This window comes from Tiliqua scincoides, chromosome 6 (genome assembly GCF_035046505.1).
Source record: "Tiliqua scincoides isolate rTilSci1 chromosome 6, rTilSci1.hap2, whole genome shotgun sequence".
NCBI classification, from domain to species: Eukaryota; Metazoa; Chordata; class Lepidosauria; order Squamata; family Scincidae; genus Tiliqua; species Tiliqua scincoides.
In genome coordinates, this window is record NC_089826.1 from 81,352,110 (window position 1) to 81,373,072 (window position 20,963).

Below are 20,963 nucleotides of genomic sequence, written 5' to 3' on the forward strand. Positions count from 1 at the left end.
CATACTGAACTGCTCGCAGCAAAGTCCAACAGACTGCCAGGAGATGTGCTAACGACTACTGGCTCCAGCTCTGTTCCGAGATACAGATAGCAGCTGACACTGGCAACATCAAGGGGATGTATGACGGTATCAAGCAGGCCCTAGGTCCAACACAGAGGAAAATTGCCCCTCTGAAGTCTGCAACAGGCGAGGTCATCCAGGATCGGGCGCAGCAGATGGAACGCTGGGTGCAGCACTACTCTGAGCTATATTCCAGAGAAAATGTAGTCACCGAAGAAGCACTGAACAACATTGAGTGCCTGCCTGTGCTGGAAGAGCTTGACAGTGAACCAACCCTAGAAGAACTTCACGTGGCCCTGGACTCCCTTGCCTTTGGCAAGGCACCTGGAAAAGACAGCATCCCTGCTGAAGTCCTAAAATGCTGCAAAGAGATCATCGTCACTGAGCTGCGTGAAATCCTCTGTCTCTGCTGGAGAGAAGGTGGAGTACCTCAAGACATGAGGGATGCAAACATCATCACGCTGTACAAGAACAAAGGTGACAGGGATGACTGCAACAACTACCGTGGCATCTCTCTCCTTAGCGTTGTAGGAAAGCTGTTTGCCCGAGTTGTACTAAAGAGGCTCCAGGTACTTGCAGAGAGCGTCTATCCAGAATCGCAGTGTGGATTCCAAGCCAACAGGTCCACCACTGATATGGTATTCTCCCTTAGACAACTGCAGGAGAAATGCAGGGAACAACGACAGCCACTCTTTATAGCCTTCATAGATCTCACAAAGGCTTTCGACCTGGTCAGCAGAGACGGCCTCTTCAAGATTCTCCCCAAGATTGGATGTCCACCCAGGCTCCTCAGCATCATCAGATCTTTCCACAAGGACATGAAGGGCACTGTTGTCTTCGATGGCTCCACATCAGACCCTTTTGACATCCGAAGCGGAGTGAAGCAGGGCTGTGTTCTTGCACCAACCTTGTTTGGGATTTTCTTCGCTGTCCTGCTGAAGCAGGCCTTTGGAACTGCAACAGAAGGCATCTATCTCCGGACCAGATCAGACGGAAAGCTCTTCAACCTCTCCAGACTGAGAGCAAAATCCAAAGTCCAGCTGAAATGTCTGCATGACTTCCTCTTTGCCGACGATGCAGCTGTCACTACCCACTCTGCCAAAGATCTCCAGCAGCTCATGGATCGTTTTAGCAAGGCCTGCCAAGATTTTGGACTGACAATCAGCCTGAAGAAAACACAGGTCATGGTTCAGGATGTGGACTCACCTCCCTGCATTACAATCTCTGAGCATGAACTGGAGGTTGTCCATGACTTTGTGTACCTTGGCTCAACGATCTCCGACACTCATTCTCTTGATACCGAGCGAAACAAGCGCATCGGTAAAGCAGCTACCACGTTTTCCAGACTCACAAAGAGAGTCTGGTCCAACAAGAAGCTGACGGAACATACCAAGATCCAGGTCTACAGAGCTTGCGTCCTGAGTACACTTCTGTACTGCAGCGAGTCATGGACTCTTCGCTCACAACAGGAGAGGAAACTGAGCGCTTTCCACATGCGCTGCCTCCGACGCATCCTCGGCATCACCTGGCAGGACAAAGTTCCAAACAACACAGTCCTGGAACGTGCTGGAATCCCTAGCATGTATTCACTGCTGAAACAGAGACGCCTGCGTTGGCTTGGTCATGTCGTGAGAATGGATGATGGCCGGATCCCAAAGGATCTCCTCTATGGAGAACTCGTGCAAGGAAAGCGCCCTACAGGTAGACCACAGCTGCGATACAAGGACATCTGCAAGAGGGATCTGAAGGCCTTAGGGATGGACCTCAACAAGTGGGAAACCCTGGCCTCTGAGCGGCCCGCTTGGAGGCAGGCTGTGCAGCATGGCCTTTCCCAGTTTGAAGAGACACTTTGCCAACAGTCTGTGGCAAAGAGGCAAAGAAGGAAGGCCCATAGCCAGGGTGACAGAACAGGGATAGACTGCACTTGCTCCCGGTGTGGAAGGGATTGTCACTCCCGGATTGGCCTTTTCAGCCACACTAGACGCTGTGCCTGAACCACCTTTCAGAGCGCGATACCATAGTCTTTCGAGACTGAAGGTTGCCAATACAATACCATACTGAATCCCATCACAATGTTTCATAAACCTGATTAACAGTGCAAACCATAGAGCCAATACAAGCTGTTCTAACTGAAAAAATCAGTCCTCACCTGAGATTTTCGCTCAACATTTCTGATGGATTCACGAAACTTGACTCTCAGGGATACCTTGGACTCATTCTCTTGCACTGCACTTGATTCACCTTCATGTAACTGCAGGAACAAAGCGTGTTAATATTTGAATTTACAGGTTGAGACTAATCCGTTCCAAGCACTCACATGGATGGCAAAAAATGGACTATAGCAAATCAATTTAAAAAACAAAGTTTCTTTGCTCCCTTGATTTAAAAACAGCCTTGATGACCTTTGTGATGTAAGATGAGTCATCAACAAGACAATCCATCAATCAGTCCTCCTCCAACAGCTTACAAAGAGCTGAGAGCTTACACTCAGCCCCTCCCTTCATCAATGCAAAAGGATCACCTTTCTTTCACAGGAGGAAGGGAGGGGTCCGCTGGAGAGAGAAGGATTGATGGATTGTCAGCCAGCTGCCCCCCCCCCCCATTAAGGAGGCTATTGTTAAAGGACTTTTTCCCCTTCTCCAGGGATCAGCACATTCCTTCTCATTTGCAGGGGCCATTCGTGTTGAGTCAAATCCGTGTATAAATAGGCTGGACCTGTATTTTACACTACCAACACACCTGTAACTGTGACTAGAGAGGTGTGGGATGGATAGGTGTTGAAGAAGTCTATCAGATGTTTTTGTACATGATCCACCCCACGCATAATCCAAAAGACTCACAGAAGAAGTGTGCTTGGGCACTTTTTGAAAAGTTAAGGAAGGAAGCTTCCCAAACCCCCAGGGGCAAATAATTAAACATCTGGTGGATGTACTATCTACATGGGTGTCAACCAAGCGCCCCTCTCTGATGGTGCAGACAGCAAAGCTTCACACTAAGATCTTACTGGATGCATAAATTCATATGGCAAAAGGGGCCCTTAAAGTATCAAGGGCTTAAATTACATAAGGTTTCAAAGGTAAGGACCTGGATCCAGAAATTCAAGTTCCTGTATAACAGGACTAATGTGCTAACAGAGGAACCATGTCAGCAATCTGGCTATAGCATTCTAAACATGCTTCCAGGGCAGCCAAATACTCCAATCAATATTTCACATGTGCTATTGCCAAAGCCACAAGAGTTCACTGGCACTATCAACAGGGGTGCAAGAGCTTGCCTTGCCACCCAAGAGATACATCTAAAATTTCTACCCTGTTTTTCATTATAAAATGGCTTCAAGACAACTTACAATACCAACTCACAATAAAATGTAATCAGTTCACTTCTAACTGATGCGATAGCAGCAGCAAAACCAGCACAAAATATCTTTGCTGGTTAGAGCTGGAGATTTATTTGACAACGTGCATCGTATTTCAGCCAAACTATTTTAGATCTAGATCATGGTGGTCCAACACATGACCTGCTAGACCCTTTTTGGCACCCCCCGAAAGCCCAGCTACACCCTCCCTCACTGCTTCCTCCCACTTCAGCGGCTTTTCGGTCTCCCTGCCTCACCATTCCGGCTTCTCCTTTGGAGAAGGAGAACCCAGAATGGTGTCGCAGGAAGATCAAAAAGTCCTGCCACTTCCACCTCCACCCAAGGAACAGGTCGACATGGGGTCGATGTCAGCGCAGAGAAAATGGTTTCCCCCCCCAAACCACAGGCATGATCGAGGTCAGCCCCCTGCCCGATTGCTATTTAAGAGGAAACACACATACAAACCCAGAAAGCCAATTATGAATTTAACACCATGTTTAATTTCACCCTTACTTCATGCTCCAGTCTAATATGAGCCTTCCTCTCCCCGAGACTTTTCAGAGATCGCGGATGACGACTGGAGACTTCTTGTAATAAAGCACTTTCTGCCTTAGACTAAACAAAAGAAAAGAACCTTCGTTTTTACACATTACCTCTCATCAGCAGCCCTGGTCTCCCACATACTTGAAGCAGTCTTTACATGTAATTTGCAACAAAAGGTTATGGAGGAAATCCTGAGTTTTTACCCTGTGGGTCCCCTTAGCTCACAGCTGCCTGACCTCAGGATTGTGGCCCAACCCTTCCAATTTTCTGGTCCGATAAAATCAACACACACTGCCAGATCTTTACATATTTAATGGTAATTACAGGCTCAAAGCAAACACTTAAAATGGTAACTTATTCCCTTTAAGCAGTAATGCAACTGCCAATAAAGTTTTTAAGCCAGCTGTTTAAAATCATAGCAATATCACCTACCGTAACGGTGTTATCAAGCATCACATTAGTAAATGTGACGGAGAGCCAAAGCGTGCAGGAAGATGCTTAAGGAAGTTCCCAATAATACAGAAAATTAAGAATTATACATATGCAACCTCACCCGTGCGGCTTTGAGCTTCTCTCTCATCCGTTCTCTCAAGGAGAGATCTGCAAAGCTGGTTTCCAAGGCTGATGGAACTGGAGGCAAACCTGCAGCGGACACATCCATAATTTTAAAACGTTGGCACAACTTGGAAAGATGGGAGCGCATCAAGTTAGGAAGGCACAGAAAGAAAATATTTTAAAACACTGTCCCATCGTTTTGACTTTATTATTTGAACCTTATAACGTAGCCATTGGGGTTCTTAGTAAGATTCTTGTCACTGCTACAATAACCCTGACCAGTTCAGCTCCACCTAATGTGATAAATAAACATTTCTCATAACTTTTAAAAACATAACAGCCCAATGCTAACCTGAGCTGGAACAGGCATGTGCTGTATCCAGCACAGGTTAGGAGGTGGCTGGGCATTTTCCCCCTTATGCTGTGTCAAACCCCAGCCACTCATGGGCCTACTCGTATCTGCGTCAGCCATTTTGCTGGTGCAAATCCAAGCAGCTGGAGTACGGCTACCAGCATTGGGATTTGGGGTTAGGACTCAACATGTGCTGCTGTCACCAATCCCACCCCCCTCCTGGGCCCAGTCCATCTCTTGTATCTCCCTTCCCTGCCCAAAACACCTCTCCCTGCATCCATTCTGCCCTCCTGCCACTCTCTGCCATCCCCTGCACTGGCCTTCCTGGGCTGGCACAAACGTACCCCATCTGGGCAGTGCTGGAGCTGGATCTGGTCTTCGTGAGGCAGCACTGGCCTTGCTGCCTGCTCAGCCAATTCCCAAGCTAGTGCGTGTGCGCCTTATGACACGTTTGTGACACTCAGGGGCCTGGATTGCACCCTTGGCTGCAATCACACACACACTTTCCTGAAAGTAAGCCCCATGGAACACAATGGGACTTACTTCTGAGTAAGCACGGACAGGCTTGTGTTGTGTGAGCTGCTGGATCACACAAACATTCGATTCCATTTTCAACAACTGTTAGACAGATGACTCCTGATGCTCACATGAAAGGGACAATGTCAGTGACCATTCCTTGATTTTTGTCTGTAGCATCCATACTCAGTGGTAGACTACCTCTGAACTTGGAGGCTCCACTTATCTTCTCATGGCTAATAGTCAGTGACAGAGGAATCCTCCGCAGAACCTGGAAGAGTCTTCTGGAAGTGACATCACACAAAGTGAAGACCACAGAGGTCAGTGCGCCATAAGAAAAGGGTTGAAAAACGCTGCCCTGGACTAAGAACTCTAGGCTTTCTATTGACAGGATCACTAAATTATGTTGTGATCCACCAAATGACACAGAGCTGGGAAACAAGATAAATTATGTTCTTGAAAAATCTATTCTGGCATCTTACCACATGCTTTTGTGGGAGATCATTTTATGCATAATATTTGGAACTCACTGTTGAGTGAGTGAGTGAGTGAGTGAGTGAGTGAGTGAGTGAGTGAGTGAGTGAGTGAGTGAGTGAGTGAGTGAGTGCGTGCGTGCCATGGACACCAGGCTGGGGAGCCACGGAATCCTTGTGAAAAACCCCCATTAAGGTTGCCCTATACAATGTATAGGATTGCAGCCCTAATGGGGAGCTGCGGCCAAAAGTTCAGTAGATCAAGGAGCCACCAGTTGAAGAACTTTGGGAACCACTGAGTTAGGGAAAGGAAAAGTAAGAACAAGTAGTTAGCAGTTGTCTCTTTTGCTTAGAAGGAAAATTATAACCAAGATTTTTCTTTCACAGACTCACTAGGTTTTGTGTGAACTTCTAAAATACTAGAAGCTCATAAAACTGTACCAAGGCGAGACCTCTGTGAAAATCTCAACAGTATTGTAAACGCAGAGCAAACTTCACAATGTTTTCATCTTCCGCCATCCGTCACGGGAATAGCCGTCAAAACTCAAACATTTCTTAAAACACCATTTCCCCATTACTCACAGCTGTTTTCTATTCACTATTCGTCTATCTGATTAGTGAATTAAAATTTTGCCAAAGCCTTGGAGTTAAAAGGGCAGTTCTGAATCCAAGAGAGTGCAAAGCTTAAATAAAAGGGAAATGAGAGATTTTTTTTTTGCGCCAAAGGGACTTAAAAGACAAAGGAGGGGGTGAAAAAAGCACTTTGGAAAAACTAACATATATGCATAAGGAAACTGTTGAACAATACTCCAAGGGGAAAGAAAGTATCTTGTTACAATTGTTAAGTCATTCTGTGGATGTAGTTAAAAATGTGCATTTTCAGACTGGGATGGGAATACCAAGATAAATATTAGTTTGAGTGGCTCTTAGGGACATTAACTAAGCTCTGAACATGTCACAATTTTCATTCCCCCCCTGGAAAGCTGTCTAGAACATAAACCCAGCATTTCAGTACAGTTTTAAATCTCAGAAACAATAGATATCCCCAACGAACATGAATAATAGTGACATACTGCCCAATCTTAAGCTTATAGGCCATTGTTGGGTCAGGTCTTCTGCTGGCGCTGACTGCCATAAAGTGGTCAGCGCCAACCTCAACAGGCACTTGTCAGTACACTACACAGTATGCTGCTAAGAGGGCTGGCAAGACTGGCTCCTCCTGAATGAACCTTCCCAGGCTCTAAGGCAGTGTTTCTCAAACAGTGGGTCGGGACCCACTAGGTGGGTCGTTAGCCAATTTCAGGTCGGTCCCCATTCATTTCAATATTTTATTTTTAATATATTAGACTTGATGCTACCATGGTATGTGGCTGTACCTGGGGAAATGTTACAGACCAAGTTACTATGTTTGTTCTTTTAACAATGATAGTAGATGGGACTTACTCATGGGTTAGTGTGGGTAGGATTTCAGCCTAGAATTGTTAAAAGTTTTCCTGCTTGATGATGTCACTTCCAGTCATGACATCACTTCCGGTGGGTCCTGATAGATTCTCATTCTATAAAGTGGGTCCGAGTACAAAATGTGTGAGAACCACTGCTCTAAGGCCTTCAACAGAGCCTGGGTAGGCTCTGTTGACTCAACTGTCTTATCCCCTTTGAGTTCTGGGACCCATCCTTTGGAACTCTCTGCCTTAAGGGACTTGTATTCCCACCCCTTTTGATGGCATTACCATCCCTCCAGAAAATGCTTTTGTTCCATCAAGCCTTTAGCTTGTATGTTGGTTGATTCTTGTGCTGGCTACTTCTTTTTCAGCATAATTTTTAAAAGAGATCCAGCATGATGCACTAGTTAAAATATTGGACTAAGGAGACCGGGTTCAGATCCTTGCTTAGTTGTGGATTCACATAACCACCATCTCTTTGTCTATCCTACACCACAAGATTATTGTGATTAAACAGGAATAGGAAGAATCACATACAAAACACTGAGCTCCTAAGAGGAATATAAATGCAATAAACAGCTAAAATGCTGCCATTTGCTGTTTTGTCTATTTGCTTTTGAAGATTGCGCTTTTAATTTTTGTGTGTTTATATTAACTGTCTTACGTGGCTTGAGAGGTTCAATTTTGAAAGACACAGGCAGAATATACAGCAAGACCTGAAGCTTCCTGGGTGACCTTGGGCTAGTCACTTTCAATCAGCCTCACCTACCTCACAGGGCTGTCATGAGGACAAAAAGAAGGGAGGAACCAGGTATACCACCTTGAGGTCCTTGGAGGAAGGGTGGTATAAAAATGTGGAAAATAAATAAATAAAACAAACATTCTCAAGAAATCAATAAAGCTGTGAAGCAGAGAAACTCGCTAGAAATTCAAAGTTTCCTGGAGAGAAGGGAGGAGGAATAGAACATCTCCCAAATAAGGTTCTCTCTTCCCATTCAATTCTATACTGCAGGAAAGACAATCAAGATCCTCAACTCTTAACCTACCAGGTTCCAACTGCAACATGAAGGCAATGCACATGTACAGCTTCAATGTCATAACCAATATTTCCCTGCACACCTTGTGACTGCTTCAGGTTTGGAGCCCATATACCCATTCCTCATAAGCCCCTCCACCTACGGTTGGCTTCATGTTGCTAGACTTCTGGTTAGCTGGGGGCCATCAACTTTGCTATTATAACGAACGATGCTGATAAAATTGACTCTGTTGACAACCTGGTAATGGAGCATGGAAGTCACACCCATCTCTTTATCAACAGAACAGTTAATTGTGTCACCACCAACTGTGGTGAGGCAAAGGCAGCTTTAAGAAGGATCAGATACATTCAGATGATGCTTGAATCAACAACTGTCAAAAAATTTACATCATAGCTTAAGAATGCTTTCTGCCAGGAACTCTGGGCAAGTATGAGGTTGGAAGGAACAGTTCCCATTTCATTTTACTATAAGTTATCTTAGCCTTGCGGTTGCAACAAAAAGCAAAGCTTCAAAGTGTGTCAATTTCTTGCTGGCTGTGATGCAGGACTCCTTCCCTCTAATGCGAACACTGTGTGTCACAGAGCTGGTTTGGTTCAATCGGTTTGTACAGCCTGGCTATCATGACCTCTGTGACCCTCATGTCCATTGCAAAGGCTTATCCTGGAACATGTACTGATAGAATCAAGTACTGTATCTACCTGGGCTGACCCCTGGCTCAAGTAGAGCAAAGGAATATGAGAAACACAACAGAACACAACTGGGTTTGTTCACACCTGTCCAAATTTGAAATGTGGTTTTCATTGAAAATGGTTGAAAGAGCAAAGCGACAAAAGAGCAAAGTGATGAAAATCAAGGTATTACTGTAGCCGAGATCAGACAGGTCAGTTGACCTGCTGACCACATCTCAGAACACCTTCCAGTGCAACCAGAAGACCCTTCCAGTGGCATTCCGGAAGTTCTCAGGGCCTTTCTGAGGCAGGATCAGCATCTGCATTGGGTCAAATCCATGGGTACCAAACTCACGGATGAGAAGCGCTGACTGTATTGAACTTGTTAAGGCTGAGGCTACAGTATTGATTCCCACCTCACAGAGGACTAGAATGATGTCGGCAAGATACAGCCACCAAGGCCTGTCTTGGGAGCCAATTCAGGAAAGGAACAAGATCTGATTTTAATGCACCATCGACTGGAGTACTTACTGCGTGGTGACCGAGCACTAGCGGCTGCCATGGCGTTCCAGTCTCGCCCTGTCGCCTTTTCATCAAGCAACACTTCTCCCCTGTCCACCACCTACAAAATAGATCAAGAAGGAAAAGGAGAGTGGGTAGAGTGAGCAACTGACAGTTAGGCCCAAATCTTAACCAACTTTCCAATACTGGCATTGGTGTGTCAATGGGGCATGTGCTGCATCCTGCAGTTCGGAGGCAGTCATGGAGGCCTCCCAAAGATAAGGGAGTGTTTGTTCCCTTATCTTGGAGCTGCATTGCCCTTATGTTTGGCAACCTTCAGTCTCGAAAGACTATGGTATAAGCCTACAGCACCCAGTATTCCCAGGCGGTCTCCCATCCAAGTACTAACCAGGCCTGACCCTGCTTAGCTTTCAAGATCAGACGAGATCGGTTATGTCAGTGCTGGAAAGTGGGTTAGGATTGTGCCCTTAATCTCTTAACTAAGCAAAATCCAGCTAGTTGCATGCTACTGATTCCCAGTGAGAGTTCTGTGCATCTTTCCATGCTCACTCTCACTTTCTCAACAGCAAAACAAACATGTATGCACACATTTGCTCTTCACTACCGAAGGGCCACTCATGCAACTCTCTCCCTCCTAAGGCATCTCATCCTTACTTGAACTCCTTGCTCTGTACAGATACACAAACAACAAGTAAATTTGCTCATCTGCTAGAAAAAGTTCGCATAATCTTACAACATATCCATGTGTATCTTTAAAGAACAGTGTCAGGTTCTGGAGCAAAGCATACAGTTTTGGTTGCCACATCTCAAAAAGGCCATAGCGGAAATGGAAAAGAGAGCGACCAAAATGATTATTGGACTGGGGCACCTCCCTTATGAGGAAAGGCTACAACATTTAGAAAAAAAAGCACCTTAGCGGGGGACATGATTGAGACATACAAAATTATGCAGGTGATCAACATAGTGGATAGGGGGATGTTCTTTTCCCTCTCACACAGCACCAGAACCAGGGGACATCCACTAAAACTGAACGTTGGGAGAGTTAGAACAGACAAAATAAAATTGTTCTTTACCTAGCAAGTAATTAATCTGTGGAACTCCTTGCCACATGATGTGGTGATGGTGCCTGGCCTAGATGCCTTTAAGCCAATTTTGCCCAACGTTCCATATATGCAATAGGGACCAAATGTGTACACCTGTGGGCTGGGTAAAAATGGGCTAAAATGGAATTGGATTGATTTCTGGAAGAAAAGTTTATTACAGGTTACAGGCCACGATGGGTACGTGCAACCTCCTGCTGTCATAAGTAGGCAACCTCAGAATATCAGACGCAAGGAAGTGGCAACAGGATGCAGGTCTCTTGTTGTCTTATGTGCTCCCTGAGGCATTAGGTGGAATACACATCAGGTGTATCTCATCACTGTGAGATGCAGGAAGCTGGAGTAGATGGACTTTGATCTGATCCAGTGGGGCTCTTCTTATGTTCCCCTCTTACCCTTTTTCAAAAGCAGCTCTCATATCACTTGCATTTAGAACACCTTTTCTTTTTCCCCAGACATACATGGGGAAGGAGGCCATGAGCTTCTTTGCTCCTGCTTTACACACTGCCTCCCTCTTCTTTGCTCATCTGAATGGGAAAGAAGCTGGTGGGGCTGTTGAAGGGCGAAAGGAGGAGAGGAGAAACTGAAGATGTCCAAGATCTCTCCCAACAGGAGCCTGCCTTGCCCAGCACCTCTGTGCCCTGTGTTTTCAGCTCTGCATTTTCAATGAGGGTCGAGCGAGGTGCTATGCGACCCACCTGAAACTGACTCACTACCCACCTAGTGGGTCCCAACCCACAGTTTGAGAAATGCTGGTTGTAGCGGTTTGGGAGCTGGACTTAGACTGCAATCCTAACCACATTTGCATAGGAGTAACCCCCATTGACTATAATGGGACTTACTTCTGAGTAGACAAGCATAGAATTGGTTTCTTAGACCTGGAAGAGCCAGGTTCAAATCCCCACTCAGCCATGAAGCTTCCTGGATGTCGTTGGGCCAGCCACTCTCTCTCAGCCTCGCCTACCTTGCAGGGTTGTTGTGAAGACCAAAGGAGGGAAGGAAGAAACCCTGTAAACCACCCTGAGCTCTTTGGAGGTATAAAAATGTGAAAAATAAGCAAACAAACATAGGTAGTTGGAGGGGGGGTGTACCGCAGGGCCAAGACTACAAGCTCCGACTGTTAGGCATGACTGCCCCAGAGGCACTGTCACGGGGGGGGGGGGAAGCAGGGGACACACACAGCACAATGCAAGCCCTCGATTTGCTGCTGCCCAGAGTGGAAGGCACGTCCTCATGCCAGGTGATCAAAGAAGGGGAAAGGATTGGGGCGCACGACTATAGAACTTCAGTATTCAGCAACACGCATCTCCGATCGCTACTGCTGTTGCTCCTCTGAAAGGGGGCGCGTTCCCACGACCGCCCCCTACTACTTGCACCTACCTGTCACCACCTATGCATCCCGGGGGCTGCTTTTCCCATCTGGCCACCTGCATGCATTGCCAACTCAATCAGGGATGGGGGGGTGGACAGGCTGGGATCAATGATGCCCCCCCGCGCAGCAGAACGGCTGCAGGCAGGCTAGCTGGAGGGGGGAGGAGACTTTGCGTTGGGGGTGGGTCCTGAGCTGAGGCACCCCCCCAAGTCCGCGCCGGCGCATTGCAGAGCAGGGGAGGCGGTGCCGCGCCTGCCTCAATGAAGAGGCCAGCCGGGCGCGGAGCCTGGAGGAGCGCTTGGCAGGGCTTAAAGGGCCAGCGCTGCCTTTCACGGGGGAGGGGGTTGGATTGCCTTGCTCTGCTTCGGATGCGCTGGAAGCCCGACCAGCAGCAAGCAGTGTGCCTAGAAAGGAGTGCCACCGTCGATCCCCTGAGTGCTCTGGAGAGGCACGCGCAGATCAGGGACTTGCGGTGGGTGGGGAGGCGGGTGAGGCAGAGCCTCCCCACCGGAGTCCTTCGAAAAGCGCCGCCACTATGAGGTGTGCAAGCACTCACAACCCACGCACATAGTGTGGAGAGCACACAGCGCATGGTTTGTGAGTGCTTGCACACGTCTGACTCTGGTGGGGAGGCTCTGCCTCACCTGCCTTCCCAACCACTGCACGTCCCTGCTTTCCATTGCTGCCTTTCTCTGTTCTCCAAAGAGCAGTGTGCTGACACACCTCACACACTTGGTGGGGCTTTTCAAAGGATTCTGGTGGGTAGGCTCTGCCTCCCCTGCCTTCCCACCCACCCCACATCCCTGCTTTCCATTGCTGACTCTCTGTGTTCTACAAAGAGCAGAGTGCTCGCACACCTCACACTGCCCCAGTGCTTTTCGACAGACTCCAGTGGGGAGGCTCTGCCTCACCTGCCCCTCCACCCACCATATGTCCCTGGCACAGATCCCCTTTCACAAATTTGGCATGTGGGGTAGAAGAGATCATCCAGCACTCAAGACATGTGGAAAGGTCCCCTGACATGGTGACTCCTCTCTCCCCACTTCCCCAAGATGGCTGTGCAAACTCACTGGTTTCTTTCTCCTTTGCCTTTGATTTTTTAAGGACTTCTTCAACTTTTCCACGGGAACTTCATCGTCATCTGAAAACTCCTTGGACTTTTTTTTTTGGGGGGGGGGGGAAGAGAAAGATATTCAACAGTTCAGTCAAATGCTGAGAAGCCATGCGCCTAAAGGATGAGATTGTGCATGCTGTTTTTGGAATAACTTACACCTCCATCCTGAACATCTACTTGAAGTTACTTTACAAGGGAATCTTCCCATTGATCCATCTAGCCCAGTGTTTCTCATTCAGAGCTACTCGTACCACTGGTGGTACTTGAGGTGGTGTCCGGTGGTACATGCACGGGGTGGGGGGTGGTGGTGGTCTGGGAACTGATCCCCTACTGATACCAAGAGCCAATTGTAGTCTGAAGTGGCAGAGCCCAGAAACAGATTTATCAGGTCAGGCGGAACTAAACCAAAGGCTGTCCTAAATAATACAATTCATTGTTTCTCTCTTGTCTGCACCTCCCCATCACCAGATTCAGAAACAAATAATGGACATAGAGGCTCATTATCTTGAAATGACTGGAGCTGTACTGTTGGGTGTCAAGTGAGTACCCCCATCTATACATTAAATCTATTTTTTTTCTTTTTGCAAGATTATCAGGGACATCAGCAAAAATTAGAGACAACCTCTGACTTTTTTTTATATGGTTGGTAACCTTCAGTCTCGAAAGACTATGGTATAAGCCTACAGCACCTGGTATTCCCAGGCGGTCTCCCATCCAAGTACTAACGAGGCCTGTCTCTGCTTAGCTTCTGAGATCAGATGAGATCGGGCATGCACAGGGTCTTCTACAAGTTTTTTTTATATAATTCCATCTTAACAGACACCAGTTTACATGATCTTTTTGAGTTCTCATGGTGTTTTTGGTTTAGATGAAGTAGGTTGCAGTTAAGTTAAATCAGACACTAACCTCCAACACTACCAGCTGGGATTTTTCACTGAGATCCATGTTTTCCTCCAAATGGTACCTAACCATTGCAAATAAAATGAGGTTAATTAATAGTGATCGTATGTCCCTATTTATTACCACAAATGTCCAGTAGCATTCTGCTGTCACAAAGTCCTGTTGATTCTCAGGGCCTTTCCAGAACCCACTGGAACCCATGTGAACCTCTTAAAGGACTGTTTGCACCAGTGAGATCAATGACATGGTTGCTTCTGGGGAGAATCTGAATTGTTGCAAATCCTAAGGTGGTTGTTTCAGATGGTTACACTGTGTGGCTAAACAGGGAATATGTGTCAACTTTCCCACAGTAGGGGCAGTTCTGGAATTTCTATCAGTAGATACATACATCAGTAGATACAATGTTTGAGGTTGCCAACTTTCCAAAATTACCACAGCTGTGCCTTTGACAGTGGCGGAATAAGGAGACATTAACAAGTGATTATTTGTATATTCTGCCGTGAAAAGCTTTCTTTGCTAAATGCAAAGATTTTAGTTAGTTTAGTAACTAAATGTTACTAAATGCTTTAACACTACTAAAGGCTAAATAGCAGACCAAACCATTTTTTTTAGGTAGGTTGGCAACCCTAGTCTCTGCCTTGTACTGAACTGAGTCAGATATATTGTAGAAAAATAGTACTATAAAAGTTGGAACATATTTATTCTTCTAAGGGTTTCCCTGCTTTTGTTTGTTTGTTTTTAATTTTTAGTGCTCTTCTAACAGCTATCTAACAGTCAGTAGTCCAACAGGGCAAAGACTTTCCCAACATGGAAATACAGGAACAAAAAACTTAACCCACTGAATGGCTCTTTACCTGTCAGAGGTGTAGGGGCCAGAAAGATGGGATCACCTCTAAGCATTACTCATTCCTTAGCTCTTACCAGTGGCATAGCTAGAGGGGGTGCAAAGTACTAAGTTTTGCAGGAAGCCTCACCACCGCATGCAAGGGGCCCCTCCTCCCCCACTCCTTTGGAGCCATTCTGGGAAGGGGGAGCAAAATGGAGGCATTCTCCTGCCTGTCTCCCTGCATTCACTTCCATTTTGCTCCCCCGCCCAGAATGGCTCCAAAGGAGAAGGGATGGGGCCACTAGCATGCTGCGGTGAGGCTCCCTGCAAAACATAGTGCTTTGCACCCCCTCTAGCTATGCCACTGGGTCTTACAATCCACGTGTAAAACTGTCGTCTTCGAAACAGAGAGGATAAAAGAAACATGTCATAAACAAAAGGATAATGTACAGGCCTCCCATACCAGGTGACATGAACCCTAGTGACACCACTGTCTCTGCACACTACAAAATGTCACAGAATTATATAAATCCCAGTTAGGACAAGGTAACGAACACAGACTTAACACTGGGCAATGTGTTTTCAAAGCTTCTCATGCAGCTGTACATCTCATGGAAATATTTCTTCAAATAAGAACGGTTTTGCTATAAATACATTCATGACTTTCCAGTATTTCTCAGAAATTGAGATCATAGGAACATCTCAAAATACAGCGAATGATTGAATGCCCCTTACATAACGAGTTACAAGAGGTTTAGAGCATATCACCAAGATCAAGAAAATCACATTCCGACCAGGACTCGTACCTTAATGTGCAGGCATAAAATGATCTTGCCAAATCCTTTTGCCCTTATTTGGACAATTTGGGATTCTTAACATACTTTTAAAAACCTGAGAGCAAGGATATCTTGCGAAGAAAAATTCAAAAGGAAAAAACTTGAATCAGAATGAGTTTTTCTTTGCTTCTAAAGATATTCATTAGTCTGGAATAACAAACACTCATCTTGGCAACTCCTGTTGCTAAGGGAGGTACCTCGTTTTAAAGAGACAGGAGATCTGCAAATAACTGCTTTAGAAAGGCAACAAGCAATGCATTCTACAGCAGTGGTGGCACAAGCACTTGCTGTGTGGGAGGCCAGCACATCACTCCCTAGAACAGTGATTTTCAGCCTTTCTCATCTCACCGCACACTGGCAAGGCAATAAAATGGTCAAGGCACACTATAAGTTTTTGGACAATTGACAAGGCACACCATGCTGTTGGTGGGGGGCTACATCCCCCAATGGCTCTACTCATAAATGACCCTCCCCCAAACTCCCATGGTGCACCTGCAGACCATTCATGGCACACCAGTGTGCCATGGCACAATGGTTGAAAATGGCTGCCCTAGAAGGACCTTCTTCCATGCAGTGGACTGAATGGGCAATGCTCTGGGCAGTGGGCATGGTGATGTACCATTGCCCCACCCCACTGGTTTTTTGGCTATAATTTTTGATAGAATTGAGATTCTGTATTTCAGTGCATTTTGCTTCATTGAATTCTGCATGAATCACACATCAAATAAATAAATAAATAAATAAATAAATAAATAAATAAATAAATAAATAAATAAATGATGGTATTATTCAAAATTACAAAGATTTAAAAAATTTTGGCCAGTAGAGGTGTCACACACCCCCCACGCGCATCGCCCGATGTGACCCGCACTGCCCTAGTGACCCCACTGTTCTACAGTATTCTGTACAAAGTGTTTCAAAGGCGGTTGTTTCAATACTGAATATAAGGTATTATCAAACCTATCTGTTTGAAGTGTAAAGAAAATTATATATCACCAAAGGTACTAATTCTCATGCTTAGCGTTGCCACCTGTTACTCTTGTACAGTTTGTGTGCCTTTAAGAATTGCATGATGGACAGAAATCCAACAGGTGGCACTCTTCCCTCCCCAGCATGGAGGGTGGGAATTTCTAGTGGTTAGTCGTCTGCACAAGAGTTCTGCCAGGACAGGAAAGGGCAACCCTATTTATGGGCTGTCCCTTGTTTTAAACCTGGGGAATGACCCATCAAGTTTGGCGAATTGCATCCAGGAGTGGGGCAGGAAAGACTTTGCACCCTTGGCTCAGTGGCGCAACTGACAATCCAGAGGCACAAACATTTTTAACACCCCCATAACACCCCCCAAATTTTTAACACTCTCCATACGATGTCTTAGCACTCTTCTGAGGTCCTAGGTATCACACCATAAGGGGGTGGTCTTACAGCCCAATCCTATGCATGTCTTCTCAGTAAGTACCCTTGTAGTAAGTACCCTTGTAGTAAGGGAGTAACCCAATGGGGCTTACTCCCAGGAAAGGGTGCATAGGATTGCAGCCTTAGAGGCCTTCAAAAGGCACTTCTAGTTTTCAGTGGGAATGCCTTTTGGAGGCCACTAAGACACCCCCACAAGGCATGGTACTCAGGGAAATGTACCTCCTGATCCCCTCTTAGCTATGCCATTGCCTTGGCCCTTTTCCTTCACCCTTCTCCTTTCCTAATGCTCACAGCAACAGCATAAGGAAAGTCAGAGCTGGCAGGATGTGAGATTGGTGAGCACCCCAGAGACCTCTGGGGTATTGCCTTGCTTTGTGCAAAGTGGACCAGGGGGGTGGCCAACCAGGATGTCAGCATGAATTTCTTGCTTGCTGCTTTTGGCTGGTGGATGCTGCTTCACAAGCACACATGTTCAGAGCAGGCTCCTGACCAAGCCAACAACAGCAGAAGAAACCAGCTGGGTTCTGCCAAACCATGAACACACTGGATGGCCATTGATATGCATGACTAATGACATGCCTGTCAGTTCATTTATTATGCTTTTATCCAGTGGCATAGCTAGAAGGAGTGCAAAGCGCTAAGTTTTGCAGGGAGCATCAGTGCGGCATGCAAGCAGCCCCTTCCCCTTTGGAGCCAGGTGAATGCCTCCATTTTGCTCCCACTATTGGAAATGGCTCCGAAGGGGTGGGGAAGGGGCCGCTTGTGCATTGTGAGGAGGCTCCCTGCAAAACTTTGTGCTTTGCACCCCCTCTAGCTATGCCACTACTTTTATCCCATTCTTCCAGGAACTCCTTGCATCTTCTGTGAAGAAGGTGAGACTGAGAGAAAGAGATTGGTTCAAGGTTACACAATAAGTTTTGTGGTGGGATTTGAACCTGGGCTCCCACATCCCAGTGCCACTTGTAAATCACTACACCTCACTGGCTTCCATTATGACATGCAGGATATTTGGAGTGGGGGTGCTATATATTGCAGGGCCCCACTAGGGATGCAGTGCATATCTGGTGCTTTGTGCAGACACATTGCCTGCACCCACTGTAGAGATTGGAACCATGCACTGTCAGGACTGCGAATGGGCTTTGTCAACACAACCCCTTTTTGGCCATCGAATGATATCCTTTTCCTTACCTGGGAGAATGTAAAGAGTGCATTCAGAGACCTCATTTTTGAGGTTACTAAGGCCCTAATCCTGTCCTTTCCCTCCCCCACCTATGCAGCCATGGCACCAGAGCACACACTACCTCCTGCAGGGGGCATGGACCTGGAGGTCACCTCCATGTAAAGGAACATTTGTTCCCTTACCCAGGAGTAAGCCCTTGATGCCGCAACAGGTCTACTCATATCTGTGCCAGTGATTTTGCTAGTGCATATCCGAGTGGACTCTGAGAGACAGATCGAGGTCTGGAAGGGGGATAGGATATTAGCAGTGGCACTGCAATCAATACACCCCCAAGTCCCTGTTCTGCCCTGTTCCACCCCATATAGGATTGGATCTGGGCTCTACTGTGAGCCTTTGCTTGTTTATTTTTGCATGTGTGCATGTTTTACATTACACACCACTTTGGCTGGAGAGAGGGGTTGAATTTAAAAGCTGTAGATCCATTGAATAGATAAGAGTTTTTGTGCATGAGCAGGATGGATAAAATAGATTTTTTTAATTGGATTTTTAACTTAAATCATCTTGATTTAAATCGACCCACCCTGAATTGTGGCCTATGGTGCAAGCCATTGCACAGCTAATTGCTGGCAGATGTGCTGAAAACGTTCAAATGAAGGGATTTATGCGCCTTTAGGAATGGCTGCTAGAATATCATATCCTCTCTAGTCAAGAGCACTTACCGTCAAGAAGTTGAGCACAGAAAGTAATAAATGCGCTGGGTTACGTTATTGAGCAGGCCCTGATGTTAATGTACTTTCTAAGCTACAGGTTTGCATTGGTGGCGCGTCAGAAATGAGAACTGTCATGGTCACATTTTTTTTAGCGCAATGTGACACGTGCAAGAAAGATGCCTCTCAAAATCAGATGTGGCGGTAACATGCGACTGCAATCTTCCTTCAGCAAATGTCCTACATGTTGAATTTTAAGCTACAAGCAATAAATTGTTGCTTGAAAATATAAATTACTCCAAGGGAAAGATATAACTGTTAAAGAAGACAGGTCAGATGTGGTTCAGTGGGTGATATATAACCTCTCGACTCAGATAGATGGTTTTCTGAGCTGTATTTATCACCAAGGAGTTCAGATAAATTGCTTGTTGAGTTAGATTTATCACCCTCTGGGACAGATTTATAAAAATGAACTGGATACTTCTACATTAAGGTGCAGTTACCACTTATTGATTCGCGCAAATTTCTCACCAACGAATCAATAAGCTCAAGCTGCATATTAAAGGTGGATCAAGTGTTAAATCTATTAGTGCCAAATGAACAAATCTGCTTTACTTCATTGAGAATCCTAAGCAGTACTGTCCTGCAAACTATGCCGAAAGACTTTTTCTACATCCGACCACAAAATGCTTCATTTCCACTAGGGTTCTCAAACTGTGGGTCATGACCCAATTTTGGGTGGTTCACAAAACTAACAGGGCAAATTAGGCTGCGTGCATCAAGGGTTGAACAAGCTGCTACTGGAAGGGGAGCACCACCATCACTGGGTAACCACACCTCACATGGGTTGAGGTAGTCAGGGAGCCAGGTTACTGTGGGGGAAGAAATGTATGGATGTCTGATGTGGCCATGATTTTTACCCTGCTGGCCAATAAATTGAGCTATGAAAATCATCCTGACATATATTTGGAGAAAACAAGAACACAAATCCAGGAGATGCTGCTTCTTCTACCTACAAAGTGTGGAGCACCTTAATGTGAAGGACATCTAGATCACAAATGACAAACTGCACCTCCTGAAATTTCTTCCTCTGCAGAATTGTTAAAGATTCAGGAACCCTAAAGCTGGCCACCCCTGATCTAGATCAAATTGGGTGCAAACTGCAAGAACAGAGATTCTGGATGGACATCAGGAAGAAATCCTTGACGGTGAGTGCGGTTCGGCAGTGGAACAGGTTGGGGAGGGAGATGATGGATTCTTCATCACTAGAGATCTTCAAGCAGAAATGAGACATGCTCAACAGGTACCTGCAGGCTGTGCTATAGGAGGATTTCCTGTTACAGCCAGGGGTTGGATTGGATCAGCTGTTCTCAACCTTGTTTGTTTTTTTTGTTTTTTTGCTATGATGTTCTTCCAGGGACGCCCTTGTAAAACAAGGATACAACACAAACAGAATGCGAATGAGCGGACTAGATGACCATGTGGGGCACCTTCCAACTCTATGATTCATTCCAGCCAGCCTGGCTCAATATAAACATGGCTGGGCTGGATGTGATGATGGAAGGTCAGCAGCTCCAGAGGCGGTGGCCTTGACACAACATAGTGCCACAGTAAATACACCCTCATTCCCAATACCTACAGAACTATGATTAAAATATTACTAGTTTTCAGCAGTGGATGCCAGCAGTATTCAGCCATTGAAACAAATGCATAATCCGTGTGGGGAAACCTAAAGCCACTGACCTCACTTTTCCATTACTGCCATGATCCAGTAAAGTGAATATTAAAAAGCAAGACCAATCTTTCCAATTACGTATATCAGTGACTTATTTTTAATCAAAGGTGTGGCTGAAACACTTTGCTCTTCCACACTTCATTTTGTTTTATGTGGCTGTAATATACGAGCCACATATTATACGAGCCTTGTATAATATATGCACAGAGAGAAGCTGCCCTTAAGATTGGATTGTAAACAATGTTAATTAAAAAACA

The 20,963-nt window shown here is 45.9% G+C and overlaps 1 protein-coding gene across 1 annotated transcript in view; it reads right to left on the reverse strand.

Moving 5' to 3' along the window:
• The window catches only part of CC2D2A (coiled-coil and C2 domain containing 2A), a 61,442-nt gene extending 49,300 nt beyond the window's left edge, over positions 1–12,142 (reverse strand). The window contains exons 1-5 of the mRNA XM_066631840.1: positions 12,004–12,142; positions 9,533–9,623; positions 4,512–4,600; positions 3,929–4,030; positions 2,210–2,311 (exon numbers count right to left, since the gene is read on the reverse strand). Of these exons, the coding sequence (XP_066487937.1) occupies positions 2,210–2,311; positions 3,929–4,030; positions 4,512–4,600; positions 9,533–9,563 (324 nt within the window). The 5' untranslated portion in view covers positions 9,564–9,623; positions 12,004–12,142. The remainder of the gene's footprint in view (positions 1–2,209; positions 2,312–3,928; positions 4,031–4,511; positions 4,601–9,532; positions 9,624–12,003) is intronic.
• Between the last annotated feature and the right edge of the window lie 8,821 nt (positions 12,143–20,963).